Source organism: Salmo salar, chromosome 17 (assembly GCF_965601325.2).
Source record: "Salmo salar chromosome 17, fSalSal1, whole genome shotgun sequence".
Taxonomy (NCBI): domain Eukaryota; kingdom Metazoa; phylum Chordata; class Actinopteri; order Salmoniformes; family Salmonidae; genus Salmo; species Salmo salar.
This window is the reverse complement of record NC_138307.1, coordinates 48264611-48282472: the sequence shown is the minus strand read 5'-3', so window position 1 is coordinate 48282472 and position 17862 is coordinate 48264611. Positions and strand designations below refer to the sequence as shown.

The 17862-nt window shown below is 44.1% G+C and overlaps 1 protein-coding gene across 1 annotated transcript in view; it reads right to left on the bottom strand.

Annotated features, from left to right (window-relative positions):
* Positions 1 to 17344, bottom strand: part of LOC106593893 (mucin-6-like) — a 32394-nt gene extending 15050 nt beyond the window's left edge. The window contains exons 1-15 of the mRNA XM_082963327.1: positions 17338 to 17344; positions 13219 to 13447; positions 12404 to 12533; positions 12189 to 12252; positions 11236 to 11318; positions 10668 to 10851; positions 10386 to 10511; positions 10031 to 10151; positions 8140 to 8275; positions 7949 to 8026; positions 7640 to 7847; positions 5717 to 5866; positions 5315 to 5409; positions 5026 to 5158; positions 4149 to 4392 (exon numbers count right to left, since the gene is read on the bottom strand). Coding sequence (XP_082819453.1) covers positions 4149 to 4392; positions 5026 to 5158; positions 5315 to 5409; positions 5717 to 5866; positions 7640 to 7847; positions 7949 to 8026; positions 8140 to 8275; positions 10031 to 10151; positions 10386 to 10511; positions 10668 to 10851; positions 11236 to 11318; positions 12189 to 12252; positions 12404 to 12533; positions 13219 to 13447; positions 17338 to 17344 — 1988 coding nt within the window. The remainder of the gene's footprint in view (positions 1 to 4148; positions 4393 to 5025; positions 5159 to 5314; positions 5410 to 5716; positions 5867 to 7639; positions 7848 to 7948; positions 8027 to 8139; positions 8276 to 10030; positions 10152 to 10385; positions 10512 to 10667; positions 10852 to 11235; positions 11319 to 12188; positions 12253 to 12403; positions 12534 to 13218; positions 13448 to 17337) is intronic.
* Between the last annotated feature and the right edge of the window lie 518 nt (positions 17345 to 17862).

Genomic DNA, 17862 nt, shown 5'->3' with positions numbered 1-17862 from the left:
GCAAAAGGGTATAAAAAGGTGGATGTAAGATGTTGGTGTATAGGCTGTCTGATCGTCATCAGTGATCAGGCCAACCACCGCTGTGTCGTCAGCAAACGTAATGATGGTGTTGGAATCCTGCGCGGCCACGCAGTTGTGGGTGAACAGGGAGTACAGGAGGGGACTAAGCATGTACCCCTGAGGGGCACCCATGCCGAGGGTCAGAGTGACGGATGTGTTGTTGCCTACCCTCAACACCTGGGGGTGGCCCATCAGGAAGTCCAGGATCCAGTCAGTTGCAGAGGGAGGTGTTCAGTCCCAGGGTCCTGAGCTTAGTGATGAGCTTGGAAGACACTATTGTGTAGTCAATGAACAGCATTCTTACGCAGGTGATCCTCTTTTCCAGGTGGGAGAGGGCAGTGTGGAGTGCAAGAGAGAGTTTGTCATCTGTGGATCTGTTGGGGCGGTATGCAAATTGGACTGGGTCCAGGGTGTCTGGGATGATGGTGTTGATGTGAGCCATGACCAGTCTTTCAAAGCATTTCATGTCTACAGATGTGAGTGCTACGGGGTGATAGTAATTTAGACAGGTTACATTGGCGTTCTTGGGCACAGGGACTATGGTGGTCTGCTTGAAACATGTAGAAATTACAGACTGTCAGGGAAAGGTTGAACATGTCAGTGAAGACATTTGCCAGCTGGTCAGCACATGCTGCCAACACCATGCTTCACTGTGGGGATGGTGTTCTCGGGGTGATGAGAGATGTTTGGTTAGCGCTAGACATAGTGTTTTCCTTGATGGCCGAAAAGCTAAATTTTAGTCTCATCTGACCAGAGTACCTTCTTCCATATGTTTGGGGAGTCTCCCACATGCCTTTTGGTGAACACCAAATGTGTTGCTTATATTTTTCTTTACAAATAAAGCCCAGCTCTGTGGAGTGTACGGCTTAAAGTGGTCCTATGGACAGGTCCTTCAGGGTTAACTTTGGTCTCTTTGTTGCCTCTCTGATTAATGCTCTCCTTGCCTGGTCCATGAGTTTTGGTGGGTGGCCCGCTCTTGGCAGAATTGTTGTGGTGCCATATTCTTTGCATTTTTTAATAACGGATTTAATGGTGCTCCGTGGGATGTTCAAAGTTTCAGATTTTTTTTTATAACTCATCCCTGATCTGTACTTCTCCACAACTTTGTTCATGGTATCACTTGCTTGGTGGTGCCTCTTGCTTAGTGGTGTTGCAGACTCTGGGGCCTTTCAAAACAGGTGTATATATACTGTGGCATACAGCAGATCAGCCACCAGTGGGAGACTCGTTGAGGTGGAGTATACATCACGAGGCGATAGCTCCATTTGCTGGACGTGCCAGGTCTCGACGGGCTCTCCGCCCAGGGCTAATTGGGGCTGATTGGGGAGTTGGTGAGTAATCAAGGGCTGATTGCTCACCAGCTGTAAAAGCCCCATAAAGCTGCCAGAAGGGCAGCACACAGGAGAGGACTGGAGGAAGTAAGGAGACTTCTGTGTTGTTGGAGACGGTGCCCGAGCTAAGACGAGGGAGTTTGAGTTTGTGTGCCAAACAGGATACAGCAAGACCTGGAGCCCAGAAGACGGTATCCCGGAGAGGGTCTCATGGGGGAGACCTATCCTTTTCTTTTGATTTTTATTTAATAAACACCCTTGAAACCAAGCTAATCATACTCTGTCCGTGTCTTGACCAAACCCCCTGGTCTGCCACAATACACAGAGATCATGTGACAGATCATGTGACACTTAGATTGCACACAAGTGGACTTTATTTAGAAAGGAGCAGCAGAGGGAATACATGGACTATAGTGAGAGATGGACTTGGGAGGAGATTCTGGACGGGGCAGGACCTTGGCACCAGGCTGGGGAATACTGTCGCCCAAGGGAAGAGATAGAGGAGGCCAAGGCGGAGAGGCGTCGATATGAGGCTATGTACGCGCTGGCGAGGAAGCCGGAGAGGCACCCCCAATATTTTTTTGGGGGGGGTCACACGGGTAGTTTGGCTAGGCAAAGGAAGTGCCATAAGCCAGCTACCCGTGATTATATGGAGGAGCGTATGGAGTGGAGGGCGTCGTGTTTTGCTGAGGTGAGCACAATCTCACCCATACGCACGCACAGTTTGGTGCGAGCTATTCCAGCCCCTCGCAGATGCCGTGCTAGAGTGGGCATCCAGCCTGGTAGGAGGATGCTTGCGCAGTGCGTCTGGTCGCCGGTACGCCTCCTAGGACCAGGCTACCCTACGCCCGCTCTACGCACGGTAACCATCAAGCCCCTGCACAGCCCAGTTCGCCCTGTACTAGCACCCCGCTCGTACAGGGCTGCTAGTTCCACCCAGCCAGGACGGGTTGTGCAGGAGGTGCGAGCAAGACCACCTGTGCGCCTCCATGGCCCAGTCTGTCCGGTTTCCGCCACTCTCGTGCTGACCCGGAAGTGAGTACCTCCAGTCTGGCATGACCAGTACCAGCACCACAGATCAAGCTTCCCATGAGTCAGCCTAGTCCTATTCAGCCTGTTCCCGCTCCTCGCACTAGCACTGAGGTGCGTGTCCCCAGGCTGGTACCTCCACTACCAGCCCCACGCATCAGGCTTCTACTGCGTCAGACCAGGCCAGAGTGTCCGGCAATAGTGCCTCGTCCAGAGTGTCCGGCAATAGTGCCTCGTCCAGAATGTCCGGCAATAGTGCCTCGTCCAGAGTGTCCGGCAATAGTGCCTCGTCCAGAGTGTCCGGCAATAGTGCCTCGTCCAGAGTGTCCGGCAATAGTGCCTCGTCCAGAGTGTCCGGCAATAGTGCCTCGTCCAGAGTGTCCGGCAATAGTGCCTCGTCCAGAGTGTCCGGCAATAGTGCCTCGTCCAGAGTGTCCGGCAATAGTGCCTCGTCCAGAGTGTCCGGCAACAGTGTGCAGTCCAGAGTATCCGGCAACAGTGTGCAGTCCAGAGTATCCGGCAACAGTGTGCAGTCCAGAGTATCCGGCAACAGTGTGCAGTCCAGAGTATCCGGCAACAGTGTGCAGTCTAGAGTATCCGGCAACAGTGTTGAGTCCGGAACCGAGGGAGCCTGCCTGTGACCCGGAACCGAGGGAGCCTGCCTGTGACCCGGAACCGAGGGAGCCTGCCTGTGACCCGGAACTGAGGGAGCCTGCCTGTGACCCGGAACTGAGGGAGCCTGCCTGCAACCCGGAACCGAGGAAGCCTGCCTGCGACCCGGAACCAAGGGAGTCTGTCGACAATCCGGAACTGAACAAGTGTATATTTAACTGTGAACTAAATGAGTCTGCGTACAGCGTTGACCGGAAAGAGTCTGCCTACAATCCGCAACAGTGAGTCTATCTACGACCCGGAACCCAATGAGTCTGCCTACAGTCTGTAGGGCAGTAGGCCGGAACCAGAGCCACCTCCAGGGTAGGTGGGTTGGGGGGGCAGCCACCCTCCCTTCCCTCCCTTTTTTGTTTAGGGGTATTATTTTTTGTTGTGGTATTGGGGATTTTTGTGTTTTCTTATAAGGTGCATTCCGGGGTCTGCACCTTTAGGGGGGGGGGGGGTACTGTCACGTCCTGACCAGCAGAGGGAGTAGTTGTGTAGTATTTTGGTCAGGACGTGGAAGAAGAAGTCTGTATGTGTTTTCTAGTATGTCTGTTTCTGTGTTAGTCTTGTGACTCCTGATCAGGAACAGCTGGATATCGTTGTTCCTGATTGGGAGTCATATATTAGGAGTGTGTTTTTCACCTGGGGTTTGTGGGTTGTTGTTTTAGCACTGCTTTATGTTAGCCTGCTAACTGTTCCTGTCGGTCTATTGTTTCTTGTTTTTTGGTGTTCATTTTATTCTAATTAAATAGAAAGATGAGCATTCACATCCCGTCTGCGTTTTGGTCATCCATTCACCACGACAGCCGTGACAGTGACCATGCCCGGGGACTGCAGATGGAAATTTGCAGTTGAATACATCTGGTCCAACACATCTTTTCTCAACTGTACTGAGACTTATGTTTTGTTGTACATTGTCCCTGTTCAAATAAACGTAATAACAATAATACCAACAAACTGTAGCATGTTCTGTAATAGGATCTCCTGTTTTTTTGTGCAAGAGTCAAATTATTTATGCTGACACTGTCATCTGTAATGACACCTCCATAGCAGTATGTAAGAGGAACTCACCACTGTCGTCCATCAATGATAACAGGTCCTGGTGGTGTGACTCCTCCCTGATGGTGACATGGACACTGGGCCTTCGGGGTACAGGTGAGCCCCCCGGTCAGATGAGTGCCCTCCAGGCAGCCACAGCCCTCCACAGGTGCATCCTCCACCCCACACCTGGGGTCTGGCCGGGATAGGGAGAGACAGGTGCTGTTGCACACCTGCATTTCGTAGTCAAACCTCTGATTGTTCTCACACGATACCGCTGGAAATCCAAAATGACATTCATGTTAATAAACATTTACAGAAAATGGCAGAAATATTGGTCAGTGAGAAATCCAAACCAGTTTAATTGGAATGAATGGCAGTAGAGAAGAAGTTAATGCATTTCTTGCTTTTACTTTTGCAGCGAAATAAAAGTAATGTGATACAGTATATCAGAAATTGTGTAATAGAATTGTCAATCAAAAATATTGTCATATAAATACGGTTTACACAGGTTTTATACCGATTTTCTGTATAAATAGCCTATAAAATATATGGTGACAGACAATACATTTCTCAATGTTTGTTTTCTTGGAAAGCTGTGAGTGTTATTATATGATACATGTTTGCATTTCCAACTTGTCTAAGTCCTATCACAAACTAATTTCAGCCAGTGTATGACTGTGGATTGACTGCATTGTTTGTATGGAATGTAAATTAGAAACATTATTGGAATCATTCCACCTAACAAACATACTGTGCAAATAATATTCAAATATATTGTTTTACACAATATCGTATCACAGCACTGGCTGACCACTGGCTTACCAAAGTGTCTGACCTTTTATACCATCATAAGAAGGTTAATGTCCAGTGTAGTATTCCAATTGCTAACTCTATGGGTGTTACTCACTGCAGTTGGTGGCCCTTCTCCAGTCACCCACTGTGATGCCCTGGTTGGCACAGGCTTTGGCATAATTTGCCAGGGCCACACACAAACACTGCTGCAGCCCAGTTCCACAGGTACACGTTCTCTGGATACAAGCCTGCAAACATGAAGTCACAAATAATTACAAAACATTGTTACATCATCATTTCCTAGTTAAATACAAGGTAAATAGCAATTCAAATATGTATTTTTGTTTTAACTTAATCAATGTATAAAAAGTTCTCAAGATTTGTTGGTATTAGTTAATCCTTGCCTTGTGGTAATTGTCAGTAGGCACGTGATCGTAGCACTTGGCGAAAATCCCACTGGGGTCTCTCAAGGGGTGGCACTTCTCATCTGCAAATATTTCTGAGAGGTAATCGTCCACATGTTAGATTAAGAAGCACAAAAACAGAATTAGGATTTTTCCAATTCTACACTATGTCGTATTGCAAGACGCATTCACATTCCCCTCATTCTTGAAGTCATGTAGACTATGTAATGTACCCAACAAAAAATAGCTATACTATACTATATATAAGTAACACATTGTCACTACATGCATTAGTTTCATAAAGTCATTAAAACAAACTGATTCATTTCCTTCATAGAAAAACCTACTGAACACATGTAAGAACCTATTTTTTAAGTCATGAGGCCTTCAGAGGGACTTTACCGTTGTCGGTGGTGATGCAGACTTTAGGTATGTTAACAGGACAGTCCCCTACACTCCAGGACAGCGCAAACGGTTCCGCTGCATTTTCTACAATACCACTGCTTGTGGTGAAATCATCAGTGGTATCGATATTGTAGTTTCCACAAAGTCCTAGTAAAAGGAACGTTACCACTTTATTTTACAGTAGAGAAATGACCAGATGCATGACATTTGTTTGTTTACAGGATTCATTCAATGTGACTTAAATTCTGATACGACAATGATAATATATAATTACAATGATCATATATAGTGATAATACTGTACAGTGAGGGAAAAAAGTATTTGATCCCCTGCTGATTTTGTAAGTTTGCCCACTGACAAAGAAATGATCAGTCTATAATTTTAATGGTAGGTTTATTTGAACAGTGAGAGACAGAATAACAACAACAAAAATCCAGAAAAATGCACGTCAGAAATGTTATAAATTGATTTGCATTTTAATGAGGGAAATAAGTATTTGACCCCCTCTCAATCAGAAAGATTTCTGGCTCCCAGGTGTCTTTTTTTTATACAGGTAACGAGCTGAGATTAGGAGCACACTCTTAAAGGGAGTGCTCCTAATCTCAGCTTGTTACCTGTATAAAAGACACCTGTCCACAGAAGCAATCAATCAATCAGATTCCAAACTCTCCACCATGGCCAAGACCAAAGAGCTCTCCAAGGATGTTAGGGACAAGATTGTAGACCTACACAAGGCTGGAATGGGCTACAAGACCATCACCAAGCAGCTTGGTGAGAAGGTGACAACAGTTGGTGCGATTATTCGCAAATGGAAGAAACACAAAAGAACTGTCAATCTCCCTTGGCCTGGGGCTCCACGCAAGATCTCACCTCGTGGAGTTGCAATGATCATGAGAATGGTGAGGAATCAGCCCAGAACTACACAGGGAGGATCTTATCAATGATCTCAAGGCAGCGGGGACCATAGTCACCAAGAAAACAATTGATAACACACTACGCCGTGAAGGACTGAAATCCTGCAGTGCCCGCAAGGTCCCCCTGCTCAAGAAAGCACATATACATGCCCGTCTGAAGTTTGCCAATGAACATCTGAATGATTCAGAGGACAACTGGGTGAAAGTGTTGTGGTCAGATGAGACCAAAATGGAGCTCTTTGGCATCAACTCAACTCGCCATGTTTGGAGGAGGAGGAATGCAGCCTATGACCCCAAGAACACCATCCCCACCGTCAAACATGGAGGTGGAAACATTATGCTTTGGGGGTGTTTTTCTGCTAAGGGGACAGGACAACTTCACCACATTAAAGGGATGATGGACGGGGCCATGTACCGTCAAATCTTGGGTGAGAACCTCCTTCCCTCAGCCAGGGCATTGAAAATGGGTCGTGGATGGGTATTCCAGCATGACAATGACCCAAAACACACAGCCAAGTCAACAAAGGAGTGGCTCAAGAAGAAGCACATTAAGGTCCTGGAGTGGCCTAGCCAGTCTCCAGACCTTAATCCCATAGAAAATCTGTGGAGGGAGCTGAAGGTTCGAGTTGCCAAACGTCAGCCTCGAAACCTTAATGACTTGGAGAAGATCTGCAAAGAGGAGTGGGACAAAATCCCTCCTGAGATGTGTGCAAACCTGGTGGCCAACTACAAGAAACGTCTGACCTCTGTGATTGCCAACAAGGGTTTTGCCACCAAGTACTAAGTCATGTTTTGCAGAGGGGTCAAATACTTATTTCCCACATTGAAATGCAAATCATTGTATAACATTTTGTTGTTATTCTGTCTCTCACTGTAAACCTACCATTACAATTATAGACTGATCATTTCTTTGTCAGTGGGCAAATGTACAAAATCAGCAGGGGATCAAATACTTTTTTCCCTCACTGTATGATGCAAAACCATTATGATGATGAAAGCAAAGTACCTTCTGGCATCCCTACTTCACTCTGTGGTAGTGTGATATAGAGCTGGAGGTCTGGAGACATCTGTACTTGGATCTTCATGCCAGAGGATGTCAATACCTGAACATACATGGATGACTGCCAGAACACCATGGCATTGTCTGACTGATGTAGCTCTCGAATTTCCTCTTTCTCAAACTGTACACTGTTGTGAGAGAATCTGTAGGTATTCTGTAATTGACAAACAAAAAAGTGTTTTAGATGTTGTTGTTTATCATAAACAGACTTTGAATGTAAAGGGGAAGCAAAAGTTACAAGCAGACAAACAGTACCTGGTAAATCTGAAGAAACACGTTTTGGATGGAGGACGTCGTCTCAGAAAAATGTATGGATATCGTCCAATTAAAACCCTGTTTTATTTCATTCATAAAGAATAAGGGAAGTTAGTACTTTAGGTGAAAGTACTGTATGAGTACAACTCAAAATGACCATAGTGCTGTGAGATGATAATCTATTGATTTACCTTAGAGGCCATGTATGTGCATTTACCGGGAAGGGCATACTGTTTCCCATCGAACGTGGTCACAAACTGCCCTTCAATCACACACCTACTAGGGCAGCTGTTCTGAGAGCATATCCACTTGCCATTGTTGCACACACTGTAGAGAAATAAATGAGTATCATGTTACGGTATATCTGATCGGGACAAAATCAATAATTGAACAAATTCAATGAGAAGTCTGACTAGTTCACAAATGACATCCTTTTAACACAGAGTGCCTTCGGAAAGTACTCAGACACCTTGACTTTTTCCACATTTTCTTAGGTTACAGACTTACTCTAAAACGTATTAATTTGTTTTTTTTCCTTCATCTATCTACACACAATACCCCATAAAAGCAAAAACAGTTTAGAAATGTTTGCTAATTTATATATATAAATTTTTTTTAATCACATTTACATAAGTATCCAGACCCTTTACTCAGTACTTTGTTGAAGCACCTTTGGCAGCAATTACATCCTTGAGTCATCTAGGGTATGATGTTACATGCTTGGCACACCTGTATTTGGAGAGTTTCTCCCATTCTTCTCTGCAGATCCTCTCAATCTCTGTCAGGTTGGATGGGCAGAGTCACTGCACAGCTATTTTCAAGTCTCTCCAGAGATGTTCGAACAGGTTCAAGTCCGGGCTCTGGCAGGCCACTCAAGGACATTCAGAGACTTGTCCTGAAGCCACTCTTGCTTTATCTTGGCTGTGTGCTTAGGATTGTTGTCCTGTTGGAAGGTGAACCTTCGCCCCAGTCTGAGGTCCTGAGTGCTCTGGAGCAGGTTTTCATTAAGGATCTCTCTGTACTTTGCTCAGTTCATCTTTCCCTCGATCCTGACTAGTCTCCCAGTCTCTGCCGCTGAAAAACAAACACACAGCATGATTCTGCCACCACCATGCTTCACCGTAGGGATGGTCCCAGGTTTCTTCCAGATGTGACATTTGGCATTCTTGGTTTCATCAGACCATAAAATCTTGTTTCTCATGGTCTGAGAGTCTTTAGGTGCCTTTTGGCAAACTCCATGCGGGCTGTCATGTGCCTTTTACTGAGGAGTGGCTTCCATCTGGCTACTACCATAAAGGCCTGATTGATGAAGTGCTGCAGAGATGGTTGTCCTTCTGGAAGGTTCTCCCATATCCATAGAGGAACTCTTGAGCTCTGTCAGTGACCATTAGATTCTTGGTCACCTCCCTGACCAAGGCCCTTCTCTCCCGATTGCTCAGTTTGGCCAGCTCTAGGAAGAGTGTTGGTGGTTCCAAACTTCTTTCATTTAAGAATTATGGAGGCCACTGTGTTCTAGGGGACCTTCAATGCTGCATATATGTTTTGGTACCCTTCCCCAGAGCTGTGCCTTGACACAATCCTGTCTCGGCGCTCTATGGACAATTCCTTCGACCTCATGGCTTGGTTTTTGCTCTGACATGCACTGTCAACTGTGGGACCATATATACACAGTGTGCCTTTCCAAATGATGTCCAATCAATTGAATTCACCCCAGGTGGACTCCAATCAAGTTTTAGAAACATCTCAAGGATGATTAATCAAAACAGGATGCACCTGAGCTCAATTTCAAGTCTCATAGCAAAGGGTTTGAATACTTTGAATAATTCTTTTTTATTTTATACATTTGCAAACATTTCTAAAAACCTGTTTTCACTTTGTCATTTTGGTCTATTATGTGTAGATTGTTGAATATTTGTATTTATTTAATTAATTTTAGAATAAGGCTGTAACGTAACAAAATGTGCAAAAAGTCAAGGGGTCTGAATACTTTCCGAAGGCACTGCATACTCTAGTACAATACTTTTGACGAAAACCACATAGTGCTCTGGTCCAAAATAGACTCCTGAGTTCTGATTCTCTCACCAGGTCTGGCATTTTGTTCTGCGTTCTTCCCTAGGTGCATAGTTCCTCTCGGCGTACACACATGGGCAGGCTGACACACTTACACAGTCATGGCCCTCCGCTCGATCGTTCAATACCTCACCTGAAACATAGCCATTTAATACCCTCATCAACCTTATGTGATTGTAACACTAAAGATAATGTTTAAAATTGTCTCCTGGCAGATTGCGTAATATGTGATGGTAATCTTAAAAGCAGTGCAGATCTGCTTGCTAAGACATTGTCTGCTCAGTTACAATTAATATTTTAAAGAAACCTTTTACACTTTAGACTACACTTGAAACTGTGTTTCTCCGGATGACAGTGTAAGGCCTACCTTGGGGGCAGACACAGGTGCTGGTGATGTCCTGATCATTGGTTCTAGGTGCTGGGTTGGAACAGGTGGGAACAAACGCATCACCCTGCTCCTCAAAGTGTAGTTCTCCTGGGCAACTGAACTCAGCTGTTTCACAACAAACAGACACACACATCTTTAAGAATTTGTTAAAGACATTATAGACAAAATTACTTTAACAAGATTAATAGTCATTATAATGTGTTATAGCTGTTCATAACATATTTATAACCTAACAGCTTTTTTCTGAACTGATTTACTTACGGCAGTGTGTCAAGGTCCTCCAAGCGTAGCTGGTCTGACACCGATGGGCAATTTCTTTGTAGAACGCACATCCTACATAATGCTCTTTTTCATATCCGTAAATATTCTCTTTACAAAGAGTTATGTATTTGCTTGTGTTAGCCTGCAGACATTCAATGTAGTTGGAGAAGAACTTCTGACAGACCTATTAAATAATACATAATACATACAGTACATCATACTGTAAAACACTAGTGCAGACTTCAAAACAGTATAACCTATGTTACAGCAACATGGCATTATCTATATAGAAATATTAACATCAAGAAAACATTTTAACATCAAGAAAATTGTAGGGTTCTATGTCTTAGATCCATTCATTACCATTCACCAGAAGTCTAGTGTTATTTACCAAGCCATAACCTTGAGGCCAAGCACGCAATACCAGAGACCCCAAGTAGTGATACTAGTATTTTACCACCAGATTCAAACGGTGGTCCACGTCCAAAATAGCAGCCTATTACTTATATAGTGATCCAAAAGAAGTGAGGTGTCATTTGGGACGTAGAACATAATTCAGGAAATGTACCGTGCTCTTAGTGCGGAGGGAGTCCATGGTCTGGCACCCGTCCTCTGAAAGAACACTCTCTGCAATCAATCGCTGACGGTCATCTAATTTTGCAGGAAAATATAGAGTAGGTAGTACACTGAAGTGTAGTTAAAGTGCAGTTTACAGCAATAAGTGTAGTTAGCGCACAGCTAACAGCAAGAAGTGCAGTTAGCGCCCAGACAATTGATATTCAAGAGGCTGTTCACTGTATTTTTCTCCATACTGCATTTTGCAGATTACTTAGACAATCCATATGTACAATACAATGTGATATATATATATATATATATATATATATATATATATATTATATATATATATATTATATATATATATATATAGTGTACCAGTACACAGTACCAGTCAAAAGTTTGGCCACACCTACTGTAAGGGTTTTTCTTTATTTTTACTATTTTCTACATTGTAGAATAATAGTGAAGACATCAAAACCATGAAATAACACATATGGAATCATGTAGTAACCAAAAAAGTGTTAAACAAATAAAAACATATTTTAGATTTTAGATTCTTTACAATCACCCGACCTCAACCCAACTGAGATGGTTTGGGATGAGTTGGACCGCAGAGTGAAGGAAAAACAGCCAACAAGTGATCAGCATATGTGGGAACTCCTTCAAAACTGTTGGAAAAGCATCCCAGGTGAAGCTGGTTGAGAGTGTGCAAAGCTGTCATCAAGGCAAAGGGTGGCTACTTTGAAGAATCTCAAATATAAAATATATTTTGAATTGTTTAACACTTTTTTTTACTACATGTTTCCATATGTGTTATTTCATCATATTGATGTCTTCACTATTATTCTACAATTTAGAAAATAGTCAAAATAAAGAAAAACCCTTGAATGAGTAGGTGTTTTGACTGTTACTGTATATATTTAGAAGAGGTACAAAAAATATGTTTCTAAGTTAATCGACCTGGTATATCTGGTCGTCCACAGAGTCCAGTCATTCCAAGGACTAGCTCCTGCTCCAGTTTCACCTGTTAGAGGACAGACCAGGGACCAGTCAATCAGTTATGTATTAATAGGTCATCTCGGCACCAGGAACCTTATCAAATTTGTTAAGGATAGCATGAGAGATTAAATAATAGGTAACAACAATGTATTTGAAGCTGTTCATGGATCAGTCACCCAGAGAGAGTCGATGCCCACGCCCACACTGCTCCAGATGACAGACAGAGGTAGAACAGTGCTCCTCAGCTTGGTGTTGATACCGTACTGGAACACATGTTGATAGGTGTGATCGTAGGGAAGGGACACCCTGTGACAAACACGTCATAGTCAATCGTCATCAATCATCATCATCCTCTTCCTCAATGCCAAGTAGGTTAATGATCATTTTAGACTGTATATTTTGTTGGTGTGAAGAAAAGGGCAGGAAAGTCTAGCTAATATTTGGTGAAATATCTCATTAATAACTTGGTCATGCTAGAGCTCTCAGATTAATGATGTATGTAACTGCATTACGCAAGAGACTATAGTAAGATCACCTTGGTGTATTTGAAGGTAACCAGATTCATCCATTCATTATTTTCGCTTAGAGCTAGCAGTTTATGTAAGATAATTACAGTTACAAGTAATCACAGACGTCAAAAAACTGTGAAGGACAGACATTTCACTATTCAATGTAATCACTTGCTTTGAAGTAATAGTGTAATTGGCAGTATCACAGACGACGATTAAGAACATTGAATTAAAAATCCCATTCAATACAGGATACATACATCCACTGAACATGTTTTAAATCCAGCTTTACAGTTAACTTTATCTGGATCTTGAAGACCCACTCCTGAACTGTGTTATGCATGATTTTATATGAAAAGTGACTATTTCAGGAACTTTGCAACTACCCCTTTATGTGTTATCTGTTTTTTTTATGAGTAAATAATTAGACATAATTTAGCCATTTATTAAAATAGCATAAAATAGAGTAAATAAAAACAAACATTCTCTGCTCGACGAAGATGGTTCCATTGTACAGAATCCGGGTCTGGATCTTGTTGACGTTGATCTCGATATATTCCAGCAGGCCGTTTTCACCTCGACGCATGGTGATGTCACAGTCCACCCGGTTGTGAGTAAAACGTGTCAGCGTGAACGGACAGGTGGAGCGGATGTAGAATACCGTTCCGTTGAACATCTGGACGACTCCACTGCCGAAGGTCTTACACACATCTGGAAACAAACAGAGAAGAGTCAAAAGTCTGCTGCAGTAATAAATGTACATAGAAAAACTGAATTTAAAGGGAAACTCCGTCACTTTTCATCCTTTTTAATTGTCTTGAACATTTAAGTTGAGTAGAGTTCAGTAGATTTAATGTTATGTATCCATTAGTGTCACGATTTCTGCCGAAGTCGATGCCCCTTCTTGCTCGGGTGGTGCTCGGCGGTCGACGTCACCGGTCTTCTAGCCATCATTGATCAGTTTTTCATTTTCCATTGGTTTTGTCTTGTCTTCCTGCACACCTGTTTCCAATCCCATTAATTACATGTTGTGCGTTTAACCCTCTGTTTCCCCTCATGTCCTTGTCGGTGATTGTTTGTGATGTTATGTTACGTGTGTTTTTTGTATCGGTGTGCGACGGTGTCATGTCCTGACCAGTATAAGGGGTTATTTGTTATTGTAGTTTGGTCAGGACGTGGCAAGGGGTATTTGTTTAGAGTGTTTCGGGGTTTGTTGGGCTATGTGTTTATGTAGAGGGGTGTTTGTTTAGAGTGTTCCGGGGTTTTTGGTTATGTTCTATGTTAGTATATTTCTATGTTCTGGTCTAGTCTTTCTAGTTCTATGTTTAGGGTTATTGGTTTGACCTTCAATTGGAGGCAGCTGTTCCTCGTTGCCTCTGATTGAAGGTCCTATATAGAGGGGTGTTTTTGTAATGGGTTTTGTGGAAAGTTGTTTTTGCACTGCTGTGTGTGTAGCCTGCATTACTGTTCGTTCGGTCGTTTTCTTGTTTTGTAAGTGTTCTAATAAAAGTTAAAATGAGCACTCAACCTGCTGCGCCTTGGTCCATTACATATGATGACCGTTACAGACGGGTTATGTTTACCCATGTTATTTTGTACTTTGGTTTTGGAGTTTGTTTTGTCATTAAATACTCCAGTTTAACCAATTTGGTTTCTCCTGCGCCTGATTTCCTTGCCACCTGCATACACGATTATGACAATTAGATAGAATTGAATTTCCAAAGCCATTGTTAAATAATCTTGGCTAGCCAAGCAATGTGTTGCTTGCTACAGTGGTTCTTTCTTTAAAAGTTTTGAGCTTATGCCGCGACCGTTTGTGGTAGATAGTGGCAGATTATGGTAAATTGCGTCATTCTGGCAACAATGGCTGACACTTTAATAACGTGCAATAGAATTCTCTTTCACCCCGCAAGCTGTGCCACAGTACGTAACTTTTAAAGGAAGAACCACTGTATCTAGCTAACCTAGCTAGCTTTAGTGAGGGTTGGGTGTCTCTGATAGAATTGCCTAGCTAGCTAGCTAGATTATTTCTAGCAAAAAAAATTATCAAAATGTTCCCTCCTGCAGTGGATTGTTCTGGTCTGGCACCTCAGCTGCCTATGGACAGACCCCAGTCAATGTAAGTAGTCTTTTTTATAATTTATCTAGCTAGTTCCGAGTGAAATTAAAATATGTTCATGACAATTAACCCCTTATTTATTCTTAATCTTGTGTGGAATTGTTTCTCTGACTATGTCTCTTCATTCTCCACAGGGTAACTGTTAACTTGCGACTCGGAAATGAACACTGGAGGTGAAGGAATCTGCATTGTAAGTATACATTTTACGTTAAAATACGTAATTTTCAAATACAGATGTTAAGTGCACAGTGTCACGTCCTGACCATGGAAAGCTTTTATTTTCTGTATAGTAGGTCAGGGTGTGACAGGTTTTTTTTTGTTGTTGTTATTTTCTATGTGGGGTTCTAGTTTTGTTTTTCTATGTTTGGGTGATTGGTATGATTGCCAATTAGAGGCAGCTGGTAATCATTGTCTGTAATTGGGGATCATTAGTAGCTTGTTTTTCACTTGGGGGTTATGGGACATTGTTTATGTATAGTTGCATTGTTAGTCACGGTTTGTTTATTCTTTATTTGTTTTGTATTTTCTAAAGTTTCACTTTCTAATAAATTATGTGGAACGCTACTCACTCTGCGCCTTGGTCCGATCATTCTAACGAATGTGACAGAATATCCCATCCGACCAGGACCAAGCAGCGTGACCAGGTGAAGGAGTCCTGGACTTCAGAGGAAAGCCAGGAGTGGAGGACATCCTGGATGTGGGACAAAATCATGGCAGGAGACAGAAGCTTGCCATGGAAGCAGGCGGAGGCAGCGAAGGAACATCAACGACGACTCCGGGATTCGCAACCACGACAAAAGCCCGAGAGACAGCCCCAAAAAGTTTTTTTGGGGGGGCACATGGAGTGGTCGGCGAGGCCAAGGGGCCAGTCGGAGAGCGAAGAGGAATATTGGGGGGAGTCAGAGTCCGTTGAGGAGATATTGGATAAATTGGAGGAGAGTGAACGGAAGGGAGATTTAGAGACTTTCGAGGAATTGTTGGATAAATTGGAGGAGAGTGAAGAGAGAGAGAGCTGTTGGTCTGGCGAAGTATGCACGGCATTCGCCCTGAGGAGCATGTTAGATGTCCAATGCCACCTTTGTCAGCTCCCTGTACTCGTCCTAAGAAGTGTGTTAAAGTTCCGGTACAATTGAGGCCGGCTATACACACCAGGTCTCCAATGCGCCTTCACAGCCCAGTACGTCCTGTGTCGCCTCCTCGTACTCTCCCTGAAGTTCGTGTCCCCAGTCCGGTGCATCCTGTGCCTGTTCCTCGCACTCTCCCTGAAGTGCGTGTCACCAGTCCGGTGCTACCTGTACCGGTCCCAGGCATCAGGCCTCCAGTGCGCCTTCACAGCCCAGTTCGTCCTGTGCCAGCTCCTCGCACTTGTCCTGAAGTGCGTGTCAACAGTCCGGTGCCACCTGTAGCGGTCCCACACTTCAGGTCTCCAGTGCGCCTTCCCAGTCCAGTACGTCCTGTGACTGCTCCTCACACTTGCCCTGAAGTGCGTGTCACCAGTCCAGTGCCACCTGTCCCGGCTCCACGCACTAGGCCTCCAGTGCGACTGCCCAGTCCAGTATGTCCTGTGCCTGCTCCTCTCACTCGCCCTGAAGTGCGTGTCACCAGTCCAGTGCCACCTGTCCCGGCTCCACGCACTAGGCCTCCAGTGCGCCTGCCCAGTCCAGTACATCCTGTGCCTGCTCCTTGCACTCGCCCTGAAGTGCGTGTCAACAGTCCGGTGCCACCTGTAGCGGTCCCACACTTCAGGTCTCCAGTGCGCCTTCACAGCCCAGTTCGTCCTGTGCCAGCTCCTCGCACTTGTCCTGAAGTGCGTGTCAACAGTCCGGTGCCACCTGTAGCGGTCCCACACTTCAGGTCTCCAGTGCGCCTTCCCAGTCCAGTACGTCCTGTGACTGCTCCTCACACTTGCCCTGAAGTGCATGTCACCAGTCCAGTGCCACCTGTCCCGGCTCCACGCACTAGGCCTCCAGTGCGACTGCCCAGTCCAGTATGTCCTGTGCCTGCTCCTCTCACTCGCCCTGAAGTGCGTGTCACCAGTCCAGTGCCACCTGTCCCGGCTCCACGCACTAGGCCTCCAGTGCGCCTGCCCAGTCCAGTACATCCTGTGCCTGCTCCTTGCACTCGCCCTGAAGTGCGTGTCACCAGTCTGGTGCCACCTGCGCCGGTCCCACGCACCAGGCCTCCAGCGACAGTCTGCAGTCCAGAGCCTCCAGCGACGGTCGGCAGTCCAGAGCCTCCAGCGACGATTCAACAATGAAACAAGTTATTTGGGCCAATAAAATATGATTTTTGAAAGCACTCCTTGTGTCACGACTTCCACCGAAGTCGGCTCCTCTCCTTGTTCGGGCGGCGTTCGGCGATCGACGTCACCGGCTTTCTAGCTATCGCCGCTCCACTTCTCATATTCCATTGGTTTTGTCTTGTTCCATTATACACCTGGTTTTCATTCCATAATTACTGCATGTATTTAGTCCTCTGTTACCCTCCATTGTCTTTGTGTGTAATTGTTTGTTAGTTTTACATTTGCTATGTTCCGTGTTTTTGGCATGTTATTGTTTTTATGTGCTGTCATTTTTAGAACGGAATTAAAGTGTGCCTGTTCACTACACTCTGCTCTCCTACACCTGACTTCGCCTCCCGTACACACCCTTGACACCTTGTCCATCATGCTATTGTGATTTTGTGCTGAACTTTGTAGTTTTATGAATTGTATTTTAATGTAGCCTAGCTACTGTATGTAAGTTAAAAAGCTACATTTTCCATTAATTTAATTACATGGCAACATATATTTATTAAATATTTTTTGGAATATATTTTACTAGCTACCACAACATGCTGTCAAAATGTATTTCCACACCACGTATTTAAATATATAAATATACATGCAGAAAAATATAAAAATTGCCAATTTTGCAATATGTCAATATATTTATGTACATTTAAATATATGTAAATATAAAGCTTAAACATATATTTAGATATCTATAATTTACATATGTATAATTAA